The sequence below is a fragment of the Perognathus longimembris genome, chromosome 8 (assembly GCF_023159225.1).
Source record: "Perognathus longimembris pacificus isolate PPM17 chromosome 8, ASM2315922v1, whole genome shotgun sequence".
Taxonomy (NCBI): domain Eukaryota; kingdom Metazoa; phylum Chordata; class Mammalia; order Rodentia; family Heteromyidae; genus Perognathus; species Perognathus longimembris.
The window spans coordinates 4,091,862-4,117,405 of NC_063168.1; the positions used below are offsets into that span (position 1 = coordinate 4,091,862).

At 41.7% G+C, this 25,544-nt stretch overlaps 1 protein-coding gene across 3 annotated transcripts in view; it reads right to left on the reverse strand.

The window, feature by feature from the left end:
- Aff3 (AF4/FMR2 family member 3) overlaps nucleotides 1-25,544 on the reverse strand; it is a 478,613-nt gene that overhangs the window by 148,554 nt on the left and 304,515 nt on the right. For all 3 annotated transcript variants that reach the window (XM_048352397.1, XM_048352395.1, XM_048352398.1), the window contains one exon: nucleotides 174-254. In XM_048352397.1, the coding sequence (XP_048208354.1) occupies nucleotides 174-254 (81 nt within the window). The remainder of the gene's footprint in view (nucleotides 1-173; nucleotides 255-25,544) is intronic.

Consider the following 25,544-nt stretch of genomic DNA (forward strand, 5'->3'; position numbering starts at 1 on the left):
GCTTGCTTCTTCCCTTCTGGTGAATAAATGTGTGCTTAAAGAATGCCGAAGGTCAGATTCTTATGCCTGGGACAGGAATCCTGGCATGGGAAAGACCGAGAAGGCTCCATCCGTGTCCACTACAAATCTCTACACCAGCAGAGCACAGTCCCCACAGGGCTGCAAGAACTCACCTTATTTGGAAATGGAAATTTGCTTGGCTCTACTTTGCCAGGTGCTTGAACAGCAGAAAGTGGTGGAAGCCAGGTCATCTCCTAAGGAGGGGGATAAAAACAAAGAGCACTGTGATATAAGGACTATGCAGTCAGGAGCACGCAGGGCAGCTGTCCAGACGCCATGGTAAGGCACCAGTAGGACAGAAGTGAAGAGGTAGTAAGAGATATGTGTTAAAGGATGAGAACCCCACTTTCATGATTTGTTTTCTTAATGCGATCAATTCTCACTTCCTTGGCCACTCCAGATATTAGGAAAGTCTCATATTCCCATTTTCATTTCAGACAGCCCAGTAGTATAGGTTCTATGGAAAATGCCATAAAAAGAGAGTTTGTAGATTTATTTCACAACATTAACATGATGTCTCTGAAGGAATGGAGAAAGGTGTTTTTAATTTGAGGGATCTTTATTACAGTAGCTATTTATACAATTAGAAATAAAGAGTAAATTCCCACTAAGTTCCATCCATCACTTTGGTCTACCTAACAAACAGTGCAGTGAAAAAACAAACCACAGATATAATAAAGAAAGAATGATGTCAGGTTTTTGGTTGGTTTTTTTTTTTAAACTGTATTTTTTGTGTTTTCTTTTTTGGTACTGGGGATCAAACCCAGGACGTTGCACTTGCTAGGCAAGCGCTTTGCCACTGAGCTACACCCCAGGCCATGATGTCAGGTTTTTAAAGGAAGTATTAACAACTAACAAGCTTCAGAGGCAATAATCTGTCCTGTACTTTTTGACAGACACTGCTACTAAACCATAATAGAGAGAGGGGGCTGTTTGATTCACTTCCGGTATTCTTCCTAAGTCCCCTCTTCTGGAAGAACACTGTCATTAATGAGTGTTTTCTAGGATTAAAATGACTTCTAATGACCAGGAAGTCGACATGAAGTAGACAGACAGGACCTCACCCTCTGTGTTTGGTTTGCTTCCATCCAAACCTAAGCAAGCACAGAAGCTGTAATTCATTCATTTTAAGAACACTGAGACATTCTCTCTTGAGGGAGGCTGTTTCCTCATCTCCGGGTGGGTGAGAAGCTGGCACGGGATTCTGCTCGATTTGGGCAAGGATAGGCTTTCTTTCCTGGGGTAGCTCTCCTCCCTAGAGCCTCAGATGAGGCGGTATCCACACAGACAGCCGAGGGAAGCTATGTCTCAACACCACCCAGGCCTGTGACACCCCGTCCACTGTGACACATGTGCCACAGGCAGCAGGAAGGTAAAGCAAATGAGCTTTCAAAGCGTCCTCCAGTCTGTCTGCACTCCAGGCTCCTCTGGAAAGCAAAGGAGGACCCAGAGGCCATTTGCGGCTCCTCATCCCACCCACCTCTTGCTCCCTAAGTATTTTCAAAGAGTCTCACTGTCCCTGCTGATAAGCAGGACTGTCAGGTGTGCCGCCAGAGTGACATGGGACTTCATCCATGGAGTTAAGGTTCTGGTCATCATTCTCAAAGGGTGGGCTACTTGTGGACCAGGTGGTCAGATCTGACCTTGCTTGTTGCGACCCAATTAAGAAAGCTACAAAGATACACGTGTTTTCTTCAGCCCCATAGACCTGTCCTTCCTACAATTTGGCTTTCCCGTAGACCCATTCCTCCCCTCCACAATAATTCCTCTCTTCTCTTTAAATTACTGGCTAGGATGTGTATTTGCTGTGAGTGGCCAATCTTTTGTAGAGGAAGTTGAGTCATTGATTGCCAACACTTGAACTGATTTTTCTTTTCCTCCCTGTGGACTGTCTGATGCGTCCTGAAGGCCCTCCCACTCTTAAATCAGCTACTCAGTCGCTTCCTTCCTTTGCAGTCACTCTCTGTCTTAAATAATTTAGACTGTGTGATCCTTAGGGAACAAAACAGATAAACACAAACTAATTACTTGGTTAAACATCAGACTTGCAATACAACCCCCAGCATGCCCATGTTAATCTTGTGCAAATTATCTTATGCTTTCTTTCTTCTATATATCAGCATGTCTATGTATGTCCAGTGTGTTTAACTGCTATAAAATAAAAAAGATGAACTACTATTTCCAGTGTCCTATAGCAATGAATAAAAGAGAAAGCAAATAATAGTGTTCTCAAAAGGACATTTTGTATACTGGCAACTTTAACTGACACTTTCAGGTTAAAATCTGTTTAATGTACAATTTATCCAAGAGGAAAAAAAAATAGAAAATAAGCTTCCAGAAAGTGCTAAGCTTCCTACTTTAAGGGTAGAAATGGTGTTCTCCTCATCATTGAACTCAACCCTAACCACCTAACAGACATCTTGGCTGGCTTGTTGAAGACCATCTCTACACGGTAGTAATCACTGTTAGAGCCACTAAAAAAATTCTAAAATTTCCAAGCTGGGATGAAGCCCTCATTCTGTCTTTTCTGCCTCTACACCAGGGCTGCTCAGAAAAAGGCTGCAAGGCGCATGGCGGTGGCGTGGGCTGGAGACACTGGCTCATACGGGTCCTTCATAAGCGACCGTAATCCTTCACTTACTTCTGTCCTGTCTCCTGTTCCCTCTTCCAGGCTCCCCAGATATCCTTCCTATGTGCAGTAACTCCTGGAGCCTCAGTTTTGTCCTCTCTCACAAACAACTGGTAGTCTCCCCTCCCCCCTCTTGGTGCCAGTCGTAGGGCTCGAATTAGGGCTCTACCACTTGAGTCACAGCTCCAACTATTTGTCTTTTTGGGTTGCTAGTTGGAGGAAAGGGTCTCAAAGACTTTCCTGCCTGAGCTGACTTTAAACCAGGTTCCTCAGATCTCAGCCTCCTGAGTGGGTAAGATTACAGGAGTGAGCCAAAGGCACCTGGTTCTTCTTCTCATTTTCACCAGAAAAAAAAAAAAAATCTTTGCAGTTTCAATGTCCCCCAAGGACAAATCTGTTGGTATTCATGCCCACGCCCCTCCTTTCCCCGCAGGCTGGTTACAGGAGCTGAGCACAGGTGGATCTCCCCCCACCGCCTCCTGCTTCTCTGTCCTGGGTAGAGCCCTATGGGTTTCCCCAGTGGTCTCTTTGCAATGACCGTCTTTTCTTCTCCACTGACTTCTTCCCTCAGGCAAGTTGGAGGACGCAAACCCTTCCTGACACTGTACCCAGCTCCAGCTTCTCTTTATTTCTCTATTTCAACACAGTGAACAGCTTTCCCAAAGGACCTTTTATATCTGCTGTTTGGACATCCTCACTAACATTCTTTTCTTAACTCACCCCTAAAAGATGTTTTGTTACTAATTATACATAATATCTATGTCATGTTGTATGTACATAAAAGTTTAAGAATAATAAAACGGTTGAGTGTAATCTGTAATCTCAGCTACTGGGGAGGTAATATTGGGAAGATAGCAGTTTGAGGCCAGCTTACACAAAAAGTATGTGAGACCCTAACTCAATAAAAAGCTGGGTGTGGTGGTCTACTCCTGCCATGTAGCAGTGTAGGAAGTTTGCTGGATTACCTCTACTTTCTGGGTGTTTTCTCCCGGAAGAACAGGTATACACCACCATGGCACTCTGTTTTTAATCGGTTGAGATGATGTCCTGCAGCTGTTTTAGCTCAGGCTGACCTGAAACCATTCTTGTCCTGTCTCTGCCTACTGAGTGGCTGGGATTATAGGACTAAGCCACTATGCCTAGCCTCCGATCTTTCATCAAAACCTCTTCTTTCACACTTAATAGTTCCGTGAATGTTCAGAATTCCTGTCTCTAAAATGAGGAAGATAATTTATTTCTGGGCTTTAGTTAGAGAAGCTAAACGACTTCTTGTCCCTCCCTCCATCGCTCCGCACCTCTGCCAACATGGAGGCCTGCGGAAGAGCCTGGCAACCAGCTGTTCTTCGCCCCCAAACTCCTGGTACTCACAAGTATTTTTTTTTTTATTCCTAAATAAGATCCTGGATTAATTCTGCCATTTTGGCATGAAAGGTAAAATGCCACTGCAGAAGAGAGCAGGCCTTTGTTTTCAGTTTCTGAACCAGGATAATCACTTGGCTTTTCAGTTCCTTCGCACACATTATTCCCGTTATCACACTTATCAGACAAGTGCCACTACTGACACAGTATGATCATTTTATTACCCTACCAGTCCTCCAATGCCCAGCTGCTCACAGGAGCACTGCCATCTTGGGAAGGGAGACAACACTTCCTGGGCTGGGCCAAGGGGCCCAGCACCCCCCTGGGAGTAGGAATAGTGGAGAAATACTCCCTCCTAATGGAACCGAAGAGCATGTCCTGCTTGTTAAGCCACAGAGGCATGCCTGGCATTCCTGGGGAAGACACCGCACTGGCCCCCAGAGAGGAATTCTAGGGTCAAATGGGGAAGGCTGGGGTACACTACCCAAAACAACCTAAGCCTCTAAGCTGGCCTCTCTCTCAATCAATGAACATTCAGTAATGTTCTTACTCTTGGGCTCTGACATGGAAGGGCCAAGGGTGGGAAAATAAGAAGTACAGTGCAGTGTTAGGACTGTGGAGCCCTGCAATGATGTTCACCATCAGGGATAAGAAAGTGGAGGGTCAGCGGGATCAGTTTGAGAAACAGCATTCAACTCAGGTTTCGCAGACTGGCAAATACAAGTCAAAGCAACGATAGGTAGCAATTAATCACAGAACATTTTCTGAAAAAAAGAGTACCTGCTGGCAAAAAACAAAAGTACCTTGAAAACTCTTATTTTCATCCTAGAGCTTAAGCTGGTACAAGGCCAAGAAACAAAATAGCAACTGATCTGAACATGAATACAACTAAGCAAATAACCAGCAAGACTACTAAAATTTTGTTTAGGGGGAAAAAACACAGTGAAATCTTGTCTCGTTAAACAAAAAGCCTGAGGAATCGGGCCAATCCCTCATCCCTCAATTTCTAAAAGACTTTTTAATGTAACTTTATTAAGTAATTGTACAAGTAGGCTACAACTCTATAAATCAGGTTATGAGACAAAGCATCTTGATCAGTGTTACTCCTTCCATTTTTCTCCCCCACTTCCCCCACCCCCCACCCCATGCTATCCATCCCTATCCTCAAGTTATATAGTTCAATTTTGGGATTCATTTAAAAAATTATTTACTGTAAAGGTGATGAACAGAGGGATTATAGTTATGTAAGTAAGGTAATGAGTACATTTATTTATGAACACTGTTACCCCCTCCCTCATTTTCTCCCTCTTTCCCCTCCCCACACCCCTTCCCCTAAGTTGTGAAGTTCATATCCAACACAGTATCTAGTGAAATCATTGTTGCATTATTTCAGCTTTTGTCCTACTGTTTCTGTGATTCCCCTTCCCGTCTGCGGATCAGATAAACTTACATACAAGACAAAGGATATGAAAAACAAGAACAAAAAAATCGAAATAACTGAAACAGTACATAAAAAGAACCTCTTATTTCAAATTCTTGGAGTTCATTTTGGTACGCTTCATTACATATGGCCATATGCACCTAAAGAATGTGCTATTGTGATCCTCTGCTAAGAGTACCATAGCCATATTCTAGTTATTACAAATGAGGGAAACCGTGCAACCTACATTTCTTTGGGTCTGGCTTACTTTGCTTAATACTTTTTCCAGGTCTTTCCATTTCCTTACAAATGGGGCAATGTCATTCTACCTGATGGAAGCATAGAAGTCTGTACATGTACCACACTTTCTTGATCCATTCCTATGTTCCTGAATTAAGAGGATTAACATGTGTCAATGGTAATACTGCCTAAAGCTATCTACAAATTCAATGCAATAACCATCAATATCCCAACATCATTCTTTAAGGAAACAGGAGAAGCAATCAAAAAATTCATATGGAATAATAGAAGACCCAAAAATAGCAAAAAACAACCCTTAGCAAGAAGAAGAGTGCTGGGGGAATATCAATACCAAACTTCAATCTCTATTACAAAGCTGTAGTAATGAAAACAGCTGGGTACTGGCACAAGAAGAGTCCCGAGGACCAGTGGAATAGAATTGAAGACCCAAAAATGAACACACACACACACACACACACACACACACACACATACCCCTATGGCCATCTAATCTTTAGTAAGGAGCCAACCCCCCCCCCCAAAAAAAAAAATCCAGGATGGAAGAAAGAGAGCCCCTTCAACAAATGGTGCTGGCAGAATTGGCTATACATGTATAGAATATTGAAGATGGATGTGTATATATCACCCTGCACCAGAATCAACTCCAAATGGATCAAAGATCTCAATGTAAGATTAGATACCCTGAAAATACTACAGGAAAGAATAGGGGGAACACTAGGGCTCTTTGGCACAGGCCAAAACTTTCTTACTAAAGACACAGAAACACAGCAAGTCAAAGAAAGGTTGGACAAATGGGAATGAATTAAACTGCAGAGCTTCTGCATGGCAAAGGACATAGATAGCAAGATAAATGGAAAGCCCACAGATCGGGAGAAGATCTTCACTAGCTATTCAACAGAAAAGGGCCTCATATCTAAAATATTTAGAGTTCAAAAATTTAAATCCCCCAAAAACAAATCCTCGGGAAACCAACCACCCCATTAAAAAGTGAGCTAAAGAATTAAACAGAGACTTTTCTGAACAGGAATGAAGAATGGCCAATTAACACATGAAGAAGTGTTCAACATCTCTGGGCATGTATGTTTATCTAAATTAGAGAAGGAAAGGGGAATTTCAAATGGTGAGACAAAGGGTAAAAGGCAAACCAATGCAACAGCAATACTTACAAGACAATATGTTGTAAACCAACTTTACAACTCTGGTGGGGGGGCACATTGGGGAAAAGGGAAGGTGGGGGGAAAATGAGGGAGAGTGTAATAAGTTTGGCAAGAAATGTACTCACTGCCTTACATATGTAACTATACATCACCTTGACAATAAAAATTTAAAAATAAAAGAAATACAATCAAAATAGCATTGAGATTCTACCTCACCCCAGTTAGAATGGCCATCATCAAGAAATCTAATGACAGATGCAGGTGGGGATGTGGCCAAAAGGAAACACGGCTACATGGTTGGTGGGAGTGTAAACTTGTTCAACTACTCTGGAAAGCAACATGGAGGTTCCTCAAAAGACTAAACATAGAGCTCCCCTATGACCCAGCGCTTACCCAAATGACCACAAACAGGGCCATATTAAAGCTACCAACACAACCATGTTCACTGCAGCACTGTTTATCATACATAAGATAGGGAACCAACCCAGATGCCTCTCAATGGATAAATGGATCATCTCTCCGTTTACACATGGTATTGATTCCAGAGCCATCAGGGTCTCTTCTATAAAATGGCATTATGTTTGCAAAGACTCTACCCACATAGCCCTGTTTACTTTAACTCATCTTTCCCCCCTCCATACCATTTACAACTGAGAAAGTTTTGATTTTAACAGTGCTAAATCCCAAAAATTAAACTGTGGCTAGAAAGGACCTGTCAACATTGTTTTTCAAAACTGCCTTTCTCATCTCTAGGTTAAGTTCTTAGTTTGTGTTTCTTGGCCAAGAAGGTTTCATATGTGACAGTCATAACATTTTTCTCAAGGAGAGAGAGATATGATGGTTTTCTTTTTTAAAAATTTCTATTTAATTTCTTTATATTTTTTCAGATGTTGGGGCTTAAAGCAGCTTTAAGTAATATACAGCATAATATATGCAATATAATATAGATGATAAAAATGCTATATATAATTCTTATGCTGTGCTGCTTTGTGAATTAGAAAAAAATCTAATTTTAAAAATATGCTTGATATTGAAGCCAACACAGAACTTGCTGCTGTGTTTTTTTTTTCTTCAATGATAAATAAAATACTTACAGAATTAAAAAAATATATACTTGAACTGTGCTTAGATGAATCCATCAGTGTGGAACCCACAGATATGGGGAGTGGGGAACTACCTGTATTTCCTGGACATCTTTCCCTGGGTGGGGAGATCTCAGTCCGGCACACTGGCATTCCTTGCACTGCCAGGGCCTGTGCCTTTGGTGAGGGAACTCATCAGGAATAATATGAAGTAGAGATCAATGGGATCACGTTGAGAAGCCACAACGAATTTGGCTTTTATAGCTGGGCAAACACAAAACACAAAAGGCTTTCAAACTGGAAACAGGGAGTGCACCTGAGGCCTGCAGTCACACTTGCTCCTGGGCTCTTAATACTCCCATTCTGAAAAGCTGAGGCCACACAGTGTGTGGCCTTTCTTTACTTCCTTCTCATTACAGTAAGTGCTACTTGTAAGGACACGAATCCCATGCCTCCGGAGGCCCCAACTGTCACCTCTTCCCTTCAGCTGTCCCTAGGAACACTGGACTCTCCACCAAGATGTAAGAATACAGAAGAAAGTTAGGACACAGTTGCTCCAAATATCTGTTTTCAAGCTCAAGGCTTTCATTTTGGACTTCCCAGCTTTCTTGTAGGTTCAGGTCTGCTTGTTCCCATTTTCCATTCTGGGGAAGAAACATAGGAGAGCCCTCTCCCCTTAGTCCCTTGTTTGGTGTATCAAGTGCGTATTTGTTTCAGTCAGTTGGAACCTTGGTAAAATCCATACATTTCTAAAATTTATTTTTTTGATTTACCTGGTTTTCAATGTTTACTTTTATCACATATGTATAAAACACACTATAATTCTGGATCTTCAGTTTGGGGATTGTTTATAGAATTAATATGTTGTTAGAATGTGAAATTAGCATATTATATATGGACCTCAGAAACTAAAGCAGACGGGTTGGCTGTGCAGAGCTCAGGTGCAGGAGCTGAAGAACTGGTTAAACACAGGTGATGACGATTTCTCCATAAGGTCCGGTGGCAATCACTCACCTTCTGGTTAGTGGCTCTCTCACAACTGTGTGCTCCTGATGAGAAGCAGTAACTGGTATAGTTTTAAATGTCTAACTAAAAGGATAAACAACTTGAAGAACATTGAGAGGGTTTCTCAAATGCTGCATCTGAGCCAGTACTATCCTTTGTCATTATCCTGATACTATCTTGTGTCATTCCTGAGATAAATTACATTAAGTTTGGGTTCACAGGAGAAGATTTGTGACCTGTTCACAAGCGAAGTCATGTAATTAATTGTGCCACTGTCATCTTCTTTCTGACTCATAGGATACCTTTTAGTGGTAGCATAAGCACTGAGAAATTAGCCTTCTGAATAGACTAATAACTTATAATTAATCTGTGAACTGACCACAGTTTGCAATTATCAAACTGCTCTTTCACGTGTAGTTAAAGGAAAGGATGGCATTACTTGAAACAGACAGGAAGAACATGGGTTTGAGGTTCAGTAAAAAAGAAGATGATAATCACATCTACATCCTGTTTTCTATGTAACCTATTTCTGTACTCCTTTCCACAGACAATCTGGGATGCATTTGGGAGAACCCCATGTCCACTACAGATATGTGGAATGGTGGAGTAGAAGAGTTGGTCCAGACATTGGCTCTACCATAATCAGCAAAATAACCGTGGGCAATTTTCTTTTTGATCATTTATGTTCTCACTTGCAAACTGGTATTAATAATCATATTTTGCTTGGTGATAAAAATAGCATGCCTGGTACAAAGTAGGTGGCCAAGAAATAGTAATTACTGCTATAATACTAACTTTATAATTATGGTTGGCAGTTTTTGGCTTTGAAGAGAGAAGATAAAATATAGAAGACATTTATGAGCTTGTTTTTAATCTATTTTACTCTGTTAATTATTTAATATTTAACTGGTTAATTATTCATAGTCAAATAGAAGGTATAATAAAAGTGTGCTTATTAAACAATAATTTGCTTTCCCAACTCCCAGTGCACTGAAGCCCATGTGTATTGGGCAAACAGAAGAGAGGATGCTGTCTCTGTTCTTTTTTTTCTTCAAAAGGAAGAGTTATGAGTAAGCAGGATCCATCCTCTTCCTAAGAGCTGGCTTAGGAGTCTAAACAGCTTGTAAGATGCCATCATGCAGTCACCAGTTAGGCCAGCTTTGCATGTGTGTAGCCCAGGGTCTCCTTGGATGAGAGAAAGAGTCATTGAAAAGGGTTTTTTTTTTTTTGTTGTTGTTGTTTTGGTACCAAATTTGATTCCTAGAAACGTGCGTTGCAATAAAAGCTTAAACAGGCCAGGATAGCAATATTTCAGTTGAATTATTAGGCCTATATGTATGAGATAATTTCTTGAGGATTTGGGGACAAAACATTAACCAAAGATATGATTCTTGTCCTTAGAGTATTCATAGATAGGAAACAAAGCAGACCAAAACACAGAACTATTTACAAAAGCAACACACACACACACCATGAGGGATCTTCTAGGGTGACAAAACGGTTGTACCACCCTAGAAACTCACTAAATTTATTTCACATTATTACACTGCATACAGAAATATTATTGATTTTTGCAGTACTGGGGACTGAACTTCGTCCTCTGCCATTTCTTCCCATGGTTTTTAAGACAAGGCCTTTCACTTTTGCCCAGGTGATCTTCCTAACTCTTCATCCCAAGTAGCTGGGATTACAGATATGTGCACCATGCCTACCCAATGGTTTTGTTTTTGCTTTTGGGGCCATAAATTCCACACCTATTAAGTTGTAGAAATCACAGAAGGAACAAATGACTACTTAATATATAAGATAAAGTCATGGGGCTGATTTTTAAACTGTCATAACAGACATCCATGTAATATCCAGTCAATTCAAAGTCATAGTGAGCTAGTTGGGTGAGTCTTTTATTGCGACAATACTTGGTCAAAATGTTTCTGGAATTCTTCCTTGGGAAGTATACTATGTCACAAGGATAGTGGGGCGGGGGTGGGGTGTGTGTGTGAAGGATCTTAGAGGTAAGAGAAAATCTGAATGCAGAGAGCCAAAAGACACTCATAAGCAAGCCAATGTGGAAGCCAGCGAGAGCTGTTTGGGATCAAGGCCCAGCTCAGAGTGCCAGGTCTTCCGATAGATCCTCCTCATCTCAAGAAGAAAGTGGCCACAGGAATTCCTGAGAGATGATAGCCTCATTAGACGGAGTGTCCTAACTACTCTGTTCTTGAGCCCCGATACTCTGTCTTTATTTTTTTTTCCTCAAATTTTTATTATCAAACTGATGTACAGAGAGGTTACAGTATCATACGTTGGGCATTGGATACATTTCTTGTACTGTTTGTTGCCTTGTCCCTCATGCCCTACTCCCCCCCCTTTCCCTCCCCCCCCAGGTGTTCAGTTCACTTACACCAAACAGTTTTGCAAGTATTGCTTTTGTAGTTTTTTCTCTTTTTTTACCCTGTGTCTCTCAAATTTGGTATTCCCTTTGAATTTCCTACTTCCAATACCAGTAAACACGGTTTCCAATATACTCAGATAAGATTACAGAGATAGTGTAGGTACAACCCTCCCCTATGACCCAGCAGCCCCACTGTTGGATATCTATCCAAAAGCCCACAAACAAAATCACAGTAATGCCACCAGCACAACAATGTTCATCGCAGCTCAATTTGTCATAGCGAGAATCTGGAACCAACCCAGATGCCCCTCCATAGATGAATGGATCAGGAAAATGTGGTACATATACACAATGGAATTTTATGCCTCTATCAGAAAGAATGACATTGTTCCATTTGTAAGGAAATGGAAGGACTTGGAAAAAGTTATACTAAGTGAAGTGAGCCAGACCCAAAGAAACATGGACTCTATGGCCTCCCTTATTGGGAATAATTAGTACAGGTTTAGGCAAGCCATGGCAGAGCATCACAAGGCCCAATAGCTATACCCTTAGGAACACATAAGATGATGCTAAGTGAAATGAACTCCATGTTATGGAAACAATTGATATATCACAGTTGTAACTACTTTCAACGTCCTATGTGTATGTGTAGTTTCTATTATTGATGATGTTCTTGTATCACCTTCCTATGGTTGTACTCTGTCTTTAATGTGATCTACTCTACTAGAGAGACTTCTCACTGAGTTGTTGTTGTTTTTATTTGACTTATGGAGATTTTCATTTCCAGAATTCCAGTTTGATTCCTTTTGAGATGTCTGTAATTTAAATTCTTCTTTCACATCCTGCATTGTTTTCCTTATTTCATTCAACTGTTTATGCGCATACTTTTGAGTTCTTTGGGCTTTCTTCCTCTTCATTATCCTGAGTGTTGGCACTGTTGGCCTTTGGAGGTGCCATAGTGCCTGGTTTATTTATATTTCTTGTTTCTATATTAAAATTTATGCAGGTGAGGCCTATTAATTAGTTATATGTTTTAACCACCTGTAGTCTTGTACCTGAGATGTTTTCAGTGCTTAGGCGAGACTTAGATATCTAGTGGGAGGGAGGCAGTATTTAGCTTCTCCAAATAACCATTACAAAGGACTGCAAGTGATTCCTTGAAGGCATTAAAACGATCCCAAATATGAGTATTTCTTTTCTAAAATGAATCTATTGCCTAGCACACAGGAGGAACTCAATCGATAACTCCTGATCAATTCTGTTTATCTGTGGCCACATACATCCAAATGTAAACATTAAAATAAATTTGGTGCTTTAAAAACACCAAGATTCTATAGAAGAACAAAAAAGCAATGCAACAGTCGGAGACGTGAGGAAATGCATAACTCTCTCAGGAGGGACAAAAGCGTGGAGATCTCTGGAAATGTAATTCCCAGAGGGGTTTCAGGTAACACCAGGAGACAAAGGAACACACTACATGTTCCTCATAATTGAGTCTCTCTGTTCTGGCTCTGAACAAAGAGCCAGCAGTGGAGGCAGGATTGTTTGGGGGCAAACTTCAAGAAATTAAAAAACAGGTTAAAAAAAAAAAAAGAAGAACAGAGGTCAGTCTGTTAGCTCGTATAGACAGATGGCTATGTTTACACAGTTAGAGGAGCTATGTAGAAAGACTTCCAAAGCTCCAGATGAGGCACACTTGCCAGGAAAATGCTTCAGGTTGGCAGAAGGTAGAAACCCTGTATTGGGTAAATATTTAGCAACATGGAAGAGTTTTTAACACTAATATCTCACTTGTAATGGAATATGCTTTGTGGTCTAAAATCTCTTTCCCCATTATGTTTTACAAGGGATGATAAAAATCAAAACATAATCACCTGTCGAATGAATCCCACACCTGTGAAGCTATAGTTTAAATGAGCCAGCTTCCTAATTACAGTGGGGAGGGAACTGGCAGGAGGAAGCGAGCTCTTCCTACCATTCCCGCTCTGGGCTCTCCGACAAAGGGCTGTTGGTATAACCACAAAAAACCTGCTAAAATCATCTTTTATTATTCCTGTCTGCACAACAAACAGCTCCATCTGGAGCTCAGTTGTCCATTCTAGCCAGAATTTGAGAGGGCTCAGTTCTGAGGCACGTGATAGCAGCTCTGCCTCAGGGAGGGTACCAGATCCCCACTGCTACCAGGATCATTGTCTAGAGTCAGGCTGCTGGGGTAAATGTGTCACAGGACACAGACGATGCAAATGACGAACCTATCTCTAAACAAGATTATAGTGCAGGTAGAGAGAAAGAATCCAAGCATGCTGACATGTGCAGAAGCAGAACAGTCCCTTGGTCAGCATGGGAAGTACAAATGCAGCTATGGTGGCGGCGATGCCCAGAACCCAGTGAGCTGGGGTGGGCAGGAAAATTTATCAAGGTCCTGTGTTAAGTTCCTGCTTTCCCAGGAACATCTTGCAAAAGTGCCATGAAAATAGCCAGTTCTTCCTGCACAGAGAAAGCTCCCATTCTCCCACAAGGGTGTGATCTAGCCACTCCGGGCCTAATCCCTGATTCTCTGTCTGTGTGCTTTTGAACTGAGCTGACACTACACAGCGCCAACTCCAGAGGGTGTGTTTTTGGAGGTCTGAATGAACCCTTAGACAACTGGGCATCCAAGATGGCATGCTGCTATGCCCCGGGGCTTGTGGGCTTTTCTTTGAGGAGGAAAGATGCTGCACTGTGTCCCCGAGTTGCCATGGCTGGGCTCAGCCTCCATATCTGCCCGGTTTCGGCTGCTACGCTGAGATTTAGGCACAAGGTTCTTCATACCTAACTATCTTAAACTATTCAAGAAAGGACTGCTAAACCCTCAACACCAGGCACACTCTCCCCTTGGTTCCTTTGCTTCTTGCATCTAAGAAAATGCCGAAGGGCCAGAAGGCTTGGATGGCTATTTCCTGCCAGGCCCTGACTGGATGCAAATGGACTTGCCAGTGGTCCGGCGTGGAAGCCATGCTTGTGGGTATCCTGTCAGGCCTGGCCTTGGGAGCACAGGCTCGTTACAGAAAAGGGCATGATGACATGTGAAAAGTAAAGCCCCCAACCCTGGGGAAATTACCTTCAGCACTGCCTGCTTAAATAGGTAGCACAAAGGCCTGAAAGGTCTGATTCCTCCAAGTCAGACCGCATAATAGATCATTTTGCTGGTTCATTTAGGCCGGTGAGGCAGAAGGCCGAGTAGAGCAGCCTTTACGTGACAAATGTCCGGCCTGCCTGGAGCGCACATGCTCCTCTTCCTCTTCCTTCTTTGCCCTCACCTCCTACAGGTTTGAGACTGTCCCCAGCTCCTTGCACAGTTGCTGGCATGGAGAAAGTAAAATAAATGGTTTAAAAAACTGAAGATAAACAGCTGTTTAAAGAACTGGCCCGAGGAAAGAATAAGAAAGACCTAAGGGGTCTGGGAAAGTGGAGATGCGGCAGAGATGGGAGGACACAGAGGGGAAGAACAGGGCACACAGAGAGCAACAGAAGCACCCATATGTTCGCTTCCACAGGGTCTCATCTAACTCCCGAAGTGGGCTGGGCGATGACTGGTAACCTCTGCATTCCTCTCTTTTTTTCCCGTGAGCATCAAGTAATTTCTGCCTGTGAACCTGCTTAACACAAAGGTTTTTGTGCGATGATATCTGTGCATCACACATTCCTACATGTATGCATGCACACACGCGTTCAAATGCAGAAAGAGCAGGAGCTTAGAAAAGCCATCTCCACCTAAGCAATTCTTCTTCAAACACTACCGAAGGCTTGTCATGTTGTTAACCAGGAAATGATCAAGAAGTTACATAAACTACAACAGTGCTGGTCAGGGGGCCTACTCAGTGATAAAGCACTTGCCTTGTTAGTGTACATGAGGTCTTATGTGTAGTTTTCCACAATGAAAAACCAAAAGCACCTTTGAATTAACAAGCTTAATAACATGAGGAAAATATGTTTAAAAAAGTATAGCCCCTCCTTAGGGATCATCGTGAATCTCATGAGAAGTAGCACTGAAGAGGAACTGGATACCTACAAAGGGTGGGAGAGGGGAGGAAGGGGAGAATGTAGTCAAGAATTCAATCTATAGCCTACTAAATTAAGAAAAGTGAGGGAAAAGGTAGGTTGGAAAGGATGAGTGAGAATGTTGAAAGGAGTGACAATGAACCAGACATAGTGCATTCATAAACGGCTTTGCTGAGTGGCAATTCGTTTGTACAACTACTTCAAGATGATAATAAAAGGAACACAGGAAATTGGACTCAAAGCAGTGAGATGAATGAATGATGATCCCTACTCCGAGCTATCTTCAGGCCTTTGATGGTGACAACATGAACAACCGCGAATGACGTTCAACTGTAATTGTAACTGCATGAAACACATGTTGATTCATGATCCACAGACATTTAGACAGACTTTAGATAGGGGGAGATGTTGAAGAAATTCAAAGACTAAATTCCCTATACACAGAAGCTCACTTTGCGTCCTCTGTGAAAGTTCTTTCTAAAATGTGTCTGCATGGTCTTCCTTCACCACTAGCAGGAAAGGAGTAGGAGACACTTTGGAGATCTGTGCATGTAAATGTGCACGGCGTCTGTGTTCGGAAGAGGCCCAGCTTGGAGAATGTGGCCACTTTCCAAGAAAGTATACACTACAGTTGTATTTTTTGTGGCCTTTCCAAGCATGCGATCTCTGTTGTGTTATTTTTTACTAGAAACCACAAACCAGCTTTCAAAGAACGAAGATAAGATTCATACAATATAAAATTCACCATTTAAAAATTTCAAAAACGCCACTGACACTACCACTCCTATCCCATTCTGTGAAACTTCCCTCACCTCAAAATAAAATCTCTGCCCTTCCAGTCTGGCCTCTTCCCACTGCAGAGCGATCAAGCGTCCACCCTGCCTCAAGATTTGTCTCTTTCAAACATTTCCTATCGATGGCATCACACAACATGAACCTTTTGGCTTCTTTCGTGTGGCACAATGGTTCCAAGATCCATGCCAAATGCACCATGAGTCAGTACTTTATTCCTATTCAGGGATGAATATGAGATTGTATGAATATTTGCTTCTTCATTAGTTGAGCGACATTTGGGTTGTTTCAACTTTTTGGCTACCGTGGTAGTACCTCTTTGAACGTCATGTACACAGTTTTGTGTGATCATATTTTAAATTCTTTTGGGTGGAAGTACTGGCTCTATGGTAACTCTTAAGTTTTGAGGAACCTTTTGAGGAACTTCCAACTGTTTTCCAGAACCCTACAATGTGAGGGGACTCACTTTGTGCTGAGTAATTCTCGGCTCTCTTAGGAGGGCAACTAAGCAATCCTGATATGAGAGTACAGAATTATATAACAAAAGAGGGCTCATTTCAGTCTCACACTGTCCTAAGGACTAAACCAAACTTGTTCACTTGATAGAATGTGTGTTCTTTACTCAAACATTGTTGTTCAAATAATCAGTAACAGGGCATTTCACCTGACTGTCTTTCTAGAATCCTGGCATGATTTGTAGCTGGAAGCTGCCTTTTGCAGAAACTTCCAGAAAATGGAAGAATGGTCGAAAGAACATTTAAGTCCAGCTACTTTTTGAAGATCTTCTATTCTTGCTTAAGGAGTAGATGACAGGAAAAGGAAGGGAACTCAGGGTCTCCCATGCTCAGTTTTGAGTACATACTATGTACTAAGCACACATACAGCACTCCATCAATCACATATCATCCATTCCAAATAGCTTTGGAAACTGCACTAATGCTATCTGATAGAAAAACTACTTTGTAGGTGCATTAGGTGTTTCATAAAGATACTTAAAGGAAACACTCCATTAATTCCTTCTGATACTTTGCTGAGAAGAAGGTCTGTTTGCTTCACCAGCTGTCCTAGGTTGGATGACTAGCAAAGGCTTATTTGAGCTTCAGGCCCGTTGAGAACCTGGATGCACTGTCTGTCAGAACCAAGCGCACAACACAGTTTCCCAGGGCTTTGTCTTCTTGGATATTTCCACACCTGGAAAATGTGACTGAGGGGAGCTGCCACAGGTTTCTGGTCTCTAACACCTTCACAGACTGCTTGGGATACTCTTTGCACCCTTGGGGTACACGTGTGTGTGCTTCAATGGGGTAAAAGCCTGACAAACCTTTCCAGCCTCCAAATCAGACAGTACACAGTAGGGTCTCATGAAGGACCTGTGAAAGTCACAGCAGAGAGAAGAGATGACAGACACAAGGTCTAGGGGTTCATCCTTCAGGAGCCAGAACCATTGGAACAGGGGTGACATGAAGGTAAAGGGGTTGGCAAACCATGTGCTAGTAAATTACATCAGTATATACTGCATTTTAACATGATATTAGGACAGCAGAGATGTGTGCAGTACAGTAGACTCTGTTTCTCAACTTTAAAACCACAATCTATTGTTAGCATGTAGAACAGACTCCGAAGGCATTCTCAGAGAAGAGCAATTTTCTCCTCCGGACTAATGGAAGCTTCAACACTCTGAAGTTGCTTTTCACTTCAAGATCTGAAATAAGAATGTACCAGATGTAACTGCCCTACACCTTGGTCCATACCCTTTAAATTACCTTTGTGAGAGTACATTCTCGGCTGAGCTTAAAATTCATAACAACCCGATGAAAAGATTGTCTTTTTCCTTTTTTTTTGCAAACTTGTACTGTCACCATCTTTCATGCCTTCTCTTCCTCCTAGTTCCAGCTCTGCAATGGTCTCCGGAGAGAATCTCGGTTGTAGTTTCTTAAGCTGCCTGTGTGTTGTGGGGTGCTTACACACAGCAGCAATGAGGGACCTTGAGGTCACAGTCGCTTATTCTCATCCACACTCGTGTTCCCGTTGTGGCAGGCATGAGGAGACACAAGGGTGCAAAGAGCAGAAGAAAGGGCAGAGTGACTGCAGGGCGTCAGGTCAGCCTATCTGGTTCTAATCAAACCATGGTAAGTCATCCTCAGTTCCACCCTACCTTATCATATAATACAAGCAAACACAATAGAGAAATTACTCTAGAGAATCACAGTAGTAGAGTCCACACGAAGTGGAATTATGTATTACTACCTTGCGTGCTCACACTTTATTCATCCATTTCTAAATTTAAAATAATTGTATAGGCTGGGCATCAGTGGCTCATTCCTGTAATCCTAGTTACTCAGGAGGCTGAGATCTGAGGATTGAAGTTCAAAGCCAGCCTGAGAAGGAAAGCCCAAGAGACTCTTACCTACAATTGATCAGGCACAGATATGCACACACAGACATGCAGATACACACGCACCAAAAACAAAAACACAAATGGAAGTGGAGCTGTGGCTCAATTGGTAGAGGGCTAGCCTTGAGCACAAAAGCTCAGAAATAGTGTCTAGGTTCTGAGTTCAAGTCCCAGGACCAGCACACGTGCGCGCGCACGCGCACACACACACACACACACACAAAGAGGTAAAATAACAGTACAGTTGTGGCTCAATAATTATACTCAAACCTCCAAAAATTACCTGCAAGGGTTACAACTATGAAAGACAGGACGATTAGCTTAGAAAGAATAAAACGCTTCTCCCTTATTCATTTTCTCTTTTACAATGGAGTCTCATCAGACGTTCTACAGGCAATAAAAGGGAAGACATTTTTATTTCTTTCTAGGTTTCCAGTGTGAAGTTAAAAGTTACATGAAATAGTGCAGATGAAAGGCTTTTCTGCTGCCTCTTTTCCACAGACTATGTAGCAGACTTCAACTCTATAGGAAACCTGTCAGTCTTCCCACATACTCCAGAAATCACGCGTGTGTACGTGTGCGCGCGTGTGTCCACGCACCCACAGGACGGGGTGTATGCATTAGTCTGAACTTTATTTATGAAGAAGTAAAATTTTAGAGTAACACACTGATTTACATATTCTCTGAACAATATTCCATAAATACTCATAGAATCTGTACACCCTGATCTCGCACACACCTCCCTCTCGTGCTGAGCATATTATATAAAATACAGCAGGTGGACAAAGCTTTGACTTTTTGACCCTGTATACCTGAATCTCAGCTCTGTCCCTTTTGGAAAAGTCATTTAATCTCTGAGCCTCAGTTTTTCCATCTCTCAGTGGATTGGTAATAATATTTTTATTAGTGGGCTGATCTGAGGCTTACATGAAATACTATTCTGAAAGCTATCAGTAACCTAATACCTTTATTGTATAACCCCGCTAGCCCCATGCTTAGGGATGCTTTCAGTTACTCAAATTTAACTGCAGTCTGAAAGTACTAGTAGTAGATGGCATTTCTTACAGTATATGGTTAGAAGTGTCCTATTATCTATTGTTGTTGCTCATCTCTAGCTTTGCCTAATTTATTGATAAACCTTATCCTAAGTATGTATAGGAAAAAGTAGTATGGTGCAGGGTCAGGCTATCCACAACTTCAGCTGCTCAAGGAACACCTTGATCTGGGGTTTTCTGTCTTTCCTTAAATGATAGTTGTGGTCATTGTAATGGTGACAGACCAACAAAATTCTAACATGAAAGGCAGATAATTATGTTGGGTAATGATGTTCCCCCTTCCAGATGACAAATGGTTTTAAACGTGAAGGCTTTCCACATTCTTCCTCTTGATCCTGCATGATAAAAAGCAAAGCAAGTGTAACTGAACTCCACAGTCAGGGATGCAGGAGGTAGGTAACAGCCCGACAGCTGAGACAGCCTGTGTGTCAGGACAGACACTGGAAAGCTTTCATGGTTTTTATGGTGAGGTAGTAAAAAAAATAAACTATAACCCCAAACTAATCCTTTTATGCCAACTTGCTATAAAATATTTAGAGGACTCCGGCTGGTTTTTGGGGTGGGTTCGGCGTGCCAGGGAGTTCTCTGGAAGCAGAGTGCAAGGGCTAGGTTCCCACCACGCCATCTGTTCCTGACACTCGGTCTCATTAGTGCGACTATTTTTATTGACACGCACAGTAATGCTTCCCCTATCATCTTAGCTAAGCATTATTTATTGTATGTCTATATACAACAATATTAACACAGTCAAGCACCAGGATGGGTACTTGAGGGCATCATTAAAATCAGCCAGTGTTCAGCAAGAGATTTAATGATGGATTTAATAGTATTAAATGGGAAAAAATGCCCTTGGCCTTTACATTCTCATTTAAAAACATATAAAAAAGCAGTAATTCAGGCAGTTATACTTCTCTCAAAGATTTTGCTCTAAATCACAGATGGCAACGGGAGGCCATGGCTATGTGCTGGCTCATTCCCTGTTCGCTCTGACCAGAGCCAGAACTAACTCACGCCTTTAAATCAGACACTGACAGGGCCTGGCTGAAGCATCAGGGGTAAAGAACTAGTGAAAGTAGTGTTCCCTGGAGGTTGTCCTCTTGGAGAGCCATCTCCCAGCCCACGACACCACACCAGAGCCTACCTACACTGGGAACTACTGTGCTCTGCTTATCAACACCTCCGAGTTGGGCTGTGGCTTACGGGGCCCAGTTAACCTCTATAGTTTTCCTGTCCCTTGTGCCACAGACAGGCCATTAGTTTCTGCCTCCTATTTATCAATTCTCTAGGAGGTACATCTTATACAGTGTTATGTAGGGACTGGAAGTATCACCATGACTGACCATTAGGTTGGGGGATTCAAATTTGGATAGGCAATTTGGCAAAGCAGGGGAATAAAGAACAAGCCTGGAAAGCAGTAAGAGGCTCAGCTCCAAGTTCGCTCGCCTGTGGACAGCTTTGTGTTTGGGGGTCTACCATCCTTTGAATCTCCCCCTCGCTTTTTGATCTGCCTCCTAGCCTTGTTATCATACTTTCCGTGATTAGGAAGCTATGAGGCTAGATTAACGGAGCTCAAACACTCTGCACAAAGCGTGTCATGCCTAAGTTTTGCAAGAAGTTGTGGGTGATTAGAAGTCATGCAAGTAAGGCCGGAACCACAGTATCGCTGCCCTCTCTCAGAACTCTGACCAGGCCACTCTGAATACATATTGGCATTACCCTGAATGTCTGACAGCCTAGGCTTTTCCTCCATCTGGCATCAGGAGAGACTTTCATCCTGGAATTGCTGACAATTAGCACAACACAGGTCAGGTTGGGGGAGCCTGTGGCCAGCCGCCCTGTTCAAGGCCTCTGCGGCTGCTATGGGCTATGATGGCATTGGTGGAGTCCTTCCCACACTAGCTGGGGTTCTGTCAGAGAAAACAAACATCCGTGTTGTAGAAGCACGGAAGAAGCTCTGCAAATTAAAAGATAGTTACAAAAATCATTTTTGCATTTTAAAGCAGAGGCATTCACTAATTTCAACAATGAAAGGAATGTAGATCCAATCAAAATTACACACACATGGAATTTGGTGATGAGACCTAAAATTAGACTGTGGACGGCAGTTCCTGCTAAAGTAAATGCAAAGTGATTGCTCATCAGAAAGTACATATGTTCCCATGTGAAACTCCTTGCCTGTGATAAATTCTTCTACCGCAATGAGTACTCAAACATTTACCAACCTGCCTTAGAAAATGCTGTACACTAACGTTTCTTGTCCAAAAAATATGTATGCAGCATGAACAAGGGAAGAAATGTGACAACAAATATCAGTCTTGAATGTGTCAAAAGCTGACTATGGAAAAGGCGATACCACAAGAACTGCTCTTGAAATATGACTAAGACCAGGCTATTGGGGCAACAGAGTCTAGCAGAGTAGCCACATCAAAACCACCAAAAGTAGTGATTTTCAATACCTACCAACCTTGGGCCTAGTGCTTTGGGATTCTTGATTGTAATGCACTAAAGAGAACCTCTGTGAGTGAATGAGGAAATGGATTTGCTTTCCCTTGGGAAAGGAATTGCTGGGGAATGATCATGTAGCAAGGGACACAGTGCTTTCTTCACAGAGTACTGCTTGCTTTCATAACTTTGTGAGCAATATCCACTACATGGCATTGAGCTGTATAGAAGTTTCCTAGCAGGGGCCACCGTTTACACATTTTTCATTTGTACAACTAAGGAAAGACTACTGGCATCTCGTAGGTAAAGGCCAAAGTTGCCCCCAAGCGCCCCACGGCGCATGGACTGCCCCATGATGAAGAATTATCAGACTCAAAACGTCAGCAGTACTAAGGTTGAGAAAGAAATGCTGGTAAGTAATCACAGCAGTACGACTTCTACATTCTAGAAATGGCTCTGCAATGTGAATCTCTGAGGCGTGAAGACACCACATTGTGTTGGCCTGGAGATGAGACAAGAGGGGAAATGTCTAGGGTTTTTTCCCCTATAGAAATGGCAATCCAGATGTTCTAGCACCATTTTCAGATCATCCTTCTCCCCTACATTTTTAAATGAAAATTTATTTTAGGTTAACACATGGCAACTGCACATATATTTTGGTAGAAGGTGTTGTATGCATGTATATGCATAATGGCTGAGTAAAGGATAATGGCATTTCCATAGTCTTAAACACCTACCATTTCTCTGTCGTGAGGACATTCAAAATCCTCTCTTGGAGTTCTTTTGAGATACACCATACATATTGTTAGTTAAACCTTTTTCACATTGGAAATGTGCTGCAAATCATTCAATAATGTATAGTCAATCCTTGTTATGGAAGAGCTCCATACTGGTGACTCTGACTCCTCACTAACATTTATTTGTACTCATAATTTGAATGTATTATGAATGTAATTTTCAAGGTGCTTTCTTGGTCACTCATTGGCAAGTGTAGAACAGAGAAAATTTGAATTGTCCAATGTGCATGTTCCCACCTAAGGCTAACAACACAGTATTCTGCTTTCTTGGTACTTTTCTCATGAGGATCTACTGTGTAGCGTAGTCACCACTGTGTTTGTTGTTGTTGTTTTTTCAATCTGGGACTTTGGATTTGTGATTTTGCTCTTTCAAGTAGCCTCAACACAGCAAGTACAGAATTAAAGTGCAAGAAGACTGAGGTGTGCCTCGTGAGATGTGCCTATGTGTCAGACAACGTTGGTTTAGGCATGAATCAATCATAGTGGCTCTGGACATGGGTTCGATGTTAATGAGTTAACACTATGTATCAAAGTATTTTAAAGAGTTTCTGTTTCTGTAGCATGCACAAAGTCCTGGGTCAATTTCTAGCACTGATAAGCAACAACAATAACAATAAAATGCAAAAACTTTATGGGTCTTTAAACATACATAAAATAAAGTTATGCACTGGTAGGCTGATAAAAATGAAGAAGGTGTACACAGGTTATATGCAAATGCTGCACCATTTTACCAAGGGGTTCACACATTTTTAGATTTTGGTTTGCAGGAGTCCTAGAATCAATTCCCTATAGCCACAGAGGGATGATGGCGTAGAAACTGACAAGAGTGCAAATCTCTACCAATCTGTTTCTATTTGATTACGGATAATGCTGCTTTGCGCTTTTTGGGGTATCCTTTATCAAGCTTAGAAAATCTCCATATATTCCAAATCAATTCTGGGCTAATAAATACTACATTTTCTGAATCTGTTGAAATAACTCTATGGCTGTCTCCTTTATTCCAATAACATGAGAAATTTTCTTGATTATCACATGGTAAACTTGCTTGGATTCCTGAATTAATTTGCTTCTTACATACTTCTTAATTTGACTAAAATGTTCTGTAAGTCCTGTGTCTATGTAAATGAAATCGATAGTTTTCTTTGTCTGGTTCAAGTTAAAGGCTAATGGCTTTCAGAAGTTTCCTCCTCTTTTGTCTTCTGAATAATTCTGAATATAATTAGAATTTTCCTTAATTTATTGGTAAAACTTATGAGTAAAGCCACTGATCCCTTGCATTTTGGTGAACTATGAACTCACTTTCTTGAACACATATGGACTATGCAGATTTGTATTATTCAGGTGTAAATCTGGTAATTTTCATATTTAAATAATTTTGTGCCTTTGATCTGAGTTATTAAATCTACTGACACAAAGTTGCTCTCAGTAGCCTCTTATTCCTTTAATGTACGTCTGCAATGTCTGTAGTGATGTCCTCTTTCACTACTGCTATCAATAATTTGTATTTTGGTTTTTTTCTAAATTTACCACACTTAGTAGTTGATCGATTTATTGACCTTTTCAAATAACCAGCCTTAGATTTTATAATTTTTCCCTGTCCTGTATTCACTTTTCCCTCCTTCCCTCCCTCCCTCCCTTCTTTTCTTCCTCTCTCCTTCCTCTCTTCTTCCCTCCCTCATTTATTTCATTTGTAAACTCACAGCCTTTCACTTGCTCAGTAGGTATTCTATTCTCTACAATAGAGTTACACATCCAGCCCCTTGTTTCACTCGTTACTTTTAGGCAGAGTCTCACTTCTTTTTTTTATGTTTTCTACGTTTTAAAAAATACTTACTTATTTATTGTCAAAGTGATGTACAGAGGGGTTACAGTTTCATACGTACGGCAGTGGGTACATTTCTTGTACAACTGGTTGCGTCCTCCCTCACTGGGCCCCTGTCACTCCGATCTGCCTGCTTATGCCTCTTATAGTTGCTGGGATGACACACCACCCAGCTTCCTCAAGGCCCTCCCCATGTAGTCTCCCACATTCTAGTGATGACAGGTCCAAGCCACTGTGCCAATCTACAGGTCGAGAAAGCATCTCAAACCATAATCCTTCCGATCTCAGGCTCCCAATCATTTTCAATTTTAGCGAGTCCTGCTTTCACCTTCCTTCCTTCGACTTAATTTGCTCTTTACACTCTACGTTCTTAAGGCAGAACCTTAAGGAATTGATTTCCTATCTTTCATCTTTTCTGCTATGAACATCGTAAGTTATGAAATTTCCTGTAGTCACTGTCCAAGTGGCTTCTCACACATACATATTCATTGGGCTCAACAATTTCTTCCATGATTTTGTGATGTCCTTCTTTGACCCAAGAAGTTGTTGGTTTGCTTGTCTATATGAAATGTGTTGTTCCCATGTGATTCCTAAACAACAAATACTGCCAAGGATGTGAGGAAAGGGACCCTAACACAGTTAGTGGGGATATACATTAGTAGGACCATTATGGAAGACAGTGTGGAAAAAAGTCAACACAGAGCTACCCTCTGATCCAGGGATACTACTCCTGGGCATTATAGGTAAGACCGCAAGTGAGGATACAACAAAGGCATCTGCACTCCTATGTGCATTACAGCATAGTTCACAGGAGCCAAGCCACGGAGGAAACTCAGAT